This window comes from Ischnura elegans, chromosome X (genome assembly GCF_921293095.1).
Source record: "Ischnura elegans chromosome X, ioIscEleg1.1, whole genome shotgun sequence".
NCBI classification, from domain to species: Eukaryota; Metazoa; Arthropoda; class Insecta; order Odonata; family Coenagrionidae; genus Ischnura; species Ischnura elegans.
In genome coordinates this window covers 116,231,127-116,235,711 of record NC_060259.1, presented here as the reverse complement: position 1 = coordinate 116,235,711, position 4,585 = coordinate 116,231,127, and the positions used below count along the sequence as shown (strand labels likewise).

Below are 4,585 nucleotides of genomic sequence, written 5' to 3'. Positions count from 1 at the left end.
CACAATATTTTACATTATAATAAGTCTTACTCTGTTTTTGAGGATTCCATGTTTAGGTTACAGTATAATTTCCTCATTATTTGATAGCATTTTTGTATTTACTAGGCATCTAATGATATGCCTAAAATTAATAAAATTCAATGATTCCCTGCAGGTTCTGGCCCATTAATTTTGGAGTAATTATTCCACTATTAGTCGTACTTTAAGGTATGTGTTGCCTCTAATGTAAAAAAGCTTGAGAGATTGAATGTTAAGGGAAATTAACTTCCAATGAAGTCAGTGAAATGTTATACTTGTATTGGGTATTTATCCATTGCTCTCGGTTATATCTGCAATCAAAATTTAGAATACAATTTGTACACAATATACCCAGGATTTCCTATTCCCTATGGGGAATGATTCCCTGCGGGGATTGATTCCCTGCGGGGATTGATTCCCTGCGGGGATTGATTCCCTGCGGGGAATGATTCCCTGCGGGGAAAATCCCCATTGCCAATTCCCTGTGGTGAATTTCCCTGTAGGGATTTACAATAGGGTTCCCCTCTCTATTGCATTTCGTCGATGGTGTTCTTGTGGATCTTGGTGTTCAAGCTCAGGATGGGGTTCTCCTTGGGTTTCCTCTTACCTGCATTCTCTTCCCACGCCTTCCTCAGTTGCAAATGTCTAGCCAAACCTCTGTTAAAGTCTAGTATGTACCAAAACTTATAATTTTTATATGATAAATATACTTGTGACTATTTATGATAAATATGATGTGATAAATAAACTTGTGACTAGTTAGCATATCTTTTTTATTACAACAGCTCTGGCCTAATTGGCATTTCAAATTGAGTTCTGCATAATTGCATTGGTGTATCATAAGCTTTCTTTAGTTCATGCATGGCTCATTGAGTCTGGAATTTTTTTCTAGTCCCTTAAAAGTTATTCTCATTCACTGGCAATAGGAAAATCTTCATTCAACAACATTCTTGGTCATCCATAGGGCAAATAAAATGTTGTTACCAGGGAGTGATGCCAGACATAATGAAAATAAATGTTGCAGGTGAACAGAGAGGCAGCATTTTTTTGTAGAGTTGGGCTCATAGTATTTGGCTCTTGCATTACCATTGGTTGCACAAAAAATATAAGAATTCATCAACCTAAGGATGTTTTGAATTGCAGTAATTATTGTAAAATTTGGAAGGAGATACTTGAAACTTACTGAAAAGTATAACCAAATGGTAAAAATATTTCGAAAGATGAATTTTAAGTAATGGTACACTCATTATTCTGTTAAAATACTTATTTCAATGTTATTACTTCAGAAAACATAACATGCACTTGTCATCTAATTCAATTCAATGGTGCTTTCCCTAAATTTTTCACCCTCGTTTTACTATAATGAAGGTAATATGACTGAAAGACACAGGATAATATTCAAAATGTTTTATTAATTAACCAAACTCGACGATTTCACCGAACATAAGTCAGATGATCCGTACCATTCACCTCGGTGATACATGAGAGTAAAGCAAAATCCAGTGGATTACAATTCAGAAAAGGAATTCATGAAGGCACAGGCTTAATAGAATGACAGTGGCAGAAACTCCATAACTAATATTTAACAACCATGAAAAGCCTACTCCAATAATATAGAAAACCCTGACATCCTGCAATTATTACAGGAAAAGAGGCAGCAGAGGATGAGTTTACCGAAATCAAAAATTACTTTCTGCATAAGCTAAATTTCCTGTGGTAAATTCCCATTAAAAGACAGGGAGGTGTAGCTGGTGGCAGAAGCCACAAGAAACAGGAATGGAAAATATGGAATTGTTTGCACAAAGCAGGGATCTCAAATGATGCATGTCATCCAAAACAGGGCATGAAATACAGACCTGATCCTGAGCAAATGCTTGGAATTTTGTGGTATCCATTGCAACCCAATTCACACCAGTTCTCAACCCTCCTGCAATACAGAAAAGTCAATGAACACCTAAAAATTATCTTTATCCTTGCAAAACATCAGAATTTGTGTAAGTATGTGCTTTCATTACATCATGAGGCAATATATGTTGCATAAAAGGACATTAATGTGAAGTTATATTGATGAAGTTCTCAGGAGAGGAGGATCACATACTTTCGTTACCATCTTCACTTTGCCACCAATATGGTCACCATCAGAGAGAATTTATTAATAATAATTTGCCTAGGCACATTCATGAAAGCCTATCATGTACCCAGAGCTTTAAAATTCATTCCTGGACCAATGACATTTTTGCAATAGTGGTAACATCATGTAATTCAACACACTGCACATTTATAGCAGGCATGAGCAGAAATACCCTTTACTTTTCAATGGGGAAGATAGGGTACTGAAATATGACAAATTTGCTTATATATAACAATATACATCATTTTTCAGTAACAGGAATTTATCACTAATTTTGGTCCATTTCAAGACATTAGAGAAAGGGATGCAAGCTCATCCAACCACATTGATGGAATTTCACATTTTCTCCCAAGATATCATTTTTAAGTCGTAACGATTTACAATGAACTTACCACTGAAAAGTGTCTTTGAATAAATGCAGCTCTTTCTGCAGCTCCACGCACATAACGTCCTCTATGCTCCTGAACAGGAACATCCACCTGAGGTATAATGCCTTCCTGTTCAGGGATAGGGGCATTATAGCGCACAGCTACATTGTGCAGAACTGCACAAGCCAGGATCACTTTCAGGGAGGTTTGCCTTTTCGTCCTGAGCTTCATTGAGAGGCATGGAAATCTCCTCTTCCAAACTCCAAAGGTCCTCTCAATGATGCTCCTGGTCCTGATATGTGAGGCGTTGTATCTGAAAATTGTATGAATTACTAGATCAGGTGAAATAAAATAAAAGAGCAGGAAAAGACATTAGCAAACATTGAACTAACAGAAGCCATAAAGGAACATAAATTTTTACAATACGTATCCTAATTTCCACAATTGGGCAGGTTGATTGATGATTATGGCATTGACAAATATTATCATGGAGCAGCATTAGTGGACAATGTTTAAGTGAGAAAACATCAACCAGCCAATGATAAGCAGTACCCATATCATTATGCCTTGCAATTAATGTGAACATTTAAGATTGCGCAACCTTGAATAATTTATAATGTCATGTGAACCATAAAAAAGTATGTCTTCTTCCAAAATATTAAGTTGAAAAAAATGTCTAAGTTAATTATTTGATACATGCCTTGGTGTACATTTTAATATACTTTAAGTTCAGTGAAACCAGCTGAAAACAATAAGATACTGAAGAACATAAAACAAGCTCAATTTAAGATAAATAAAAGCATATTTACCGCCTTTCAGGACCAGTTGTAGGACGGAGAACTGGTGTGTATAAATAGGGAAGCAATGGATAACCACTGTCTCCAAGGAGGATTCCACGCATCTGCCCAGTCTCAAATCTGTATTTCAGCCTGCTGTTGTGGAATATTCGTGCATCATGCACAGATCCCGGCCCTCTACAAACAATGTCCATAATCTCCATGGATGGTCCAGATACCACCTTAAAAGGAAAGTAAGAAAATAATGTCAGTGACTGCCCATACGTATTGTATGAGACCGTAGCAAGTTCCAAAGTAGGAAAGTCTTTTCTTCACATAGTATTTGGAAATACCTGGACGTTCATGGAGAACCATCCCTTCCTGTTTCTGTAGACCTCTGCCAGCTCACCTCCTGGGCTTTTAATGGGAATATGGGTGCAGTCAATGCAACCCACTACCCCAGGAAAATTAGCTACTGCATAAAAGTCATTTCTGATTTCAGTGTAGTCATCCTCTGTTGCCGGCCTTTTCACCCACTCTGGCAGCTTTGCAGCTAGTGCTGCGCTGACAGTCTGAATTGGAAACAGAAATCAAAGTCACCGAAGATTCATAGATAGTTCATACTTCAAATATACAACACACCGACGCGTAGGGAAAAAGCAACAAGTTTCCTCAGTTCGATGATTAGTAAATATCAACTATTGTGTTTAGGAGTCGCAAGGTACACCTAAACAATCCAGTATTACCGTAAACCAACATCATAAAAAAAAAGATGCATTACAAACATTCGCTCATACAAAAATTCATTATTCTGCATCATATGGAACTGCTAACGAATTTTAGATGAGTCATGATGCATAACATACTAGCTTACCACGTCCGCTTACTAATTGTAACGAGAATAACATGAGAGATTATAATACACACTTAAAATGTATTAATAAACCAAAACTCTATCATATGAATGCCAAATTAATAATAAAATCGATGATTTTAGAACATACCATACCTTCACAAGGCAAAATTTCAGCATACACGATCACAAAATACAAAACATTACCTACCGTGCACAGTGAACAAGTTTACATTAGTTCAAATCTGTTTTCCCAGGCAATATTTTAAGTATTAGTACTGATCTGCTACTTTAAAAATCATGTAAAATCAATGAAAATATCATGATTATCATTTCCTCCGAGAGAACTTAGCACAACATTGCATGACTCAGGAAGACCACACAAGAGATTAACATAATACTAAAAATGATTCGTGACATACATAGATAATCTCTGCTT

The 4,585-nt window shown here is 36.4% G+C and overlaps 1 protein-coding gene across 1 annotated transcript; it reads right to left on the bottom strand.

Annotated features, from left to right (window-relative positions):
• Positions 1–1,410: 1,410 nt before the first annotated feature.
• On the bottom strand, positions 1,411–4,384 carry LOC124171444 (putative nuclease HARBI1). Its single transcript, XM_046550619.1, has 4 exons — positions 3,647–4,384; positions 3,327–3,535; positions 2,542–2,830; positions 1,411–1,945 (listed from the first exon to the last, which is right to left on the bottom strand). The coding sequence occupies exons 1-4, from the start codon at positions 3,656–3,658 to the stop codon at positions 1,937–1,939; spliced, it is 519 nt and encodes a 172-aa protein (XP_046406575.1). The 5' UTR covers positions 3,659–4,384; the 3' UTR covers positions 1,411–1,936.
• Positions 4,385–4,585: the final 201 nt, after the last annotated feature.

Bases quoted from the DNA above. Each gene is read 5' to 3' on its own strand.
- LOC124171444 (XM_046550619.1), bottom strand. The intron at 2,831-3,326 runs GTAAATATGCTT...TACAATTTTCAG, and splicing joins ACAACTGGTCCTGAAAGGCG to ATACAACGCCTCACATATCA.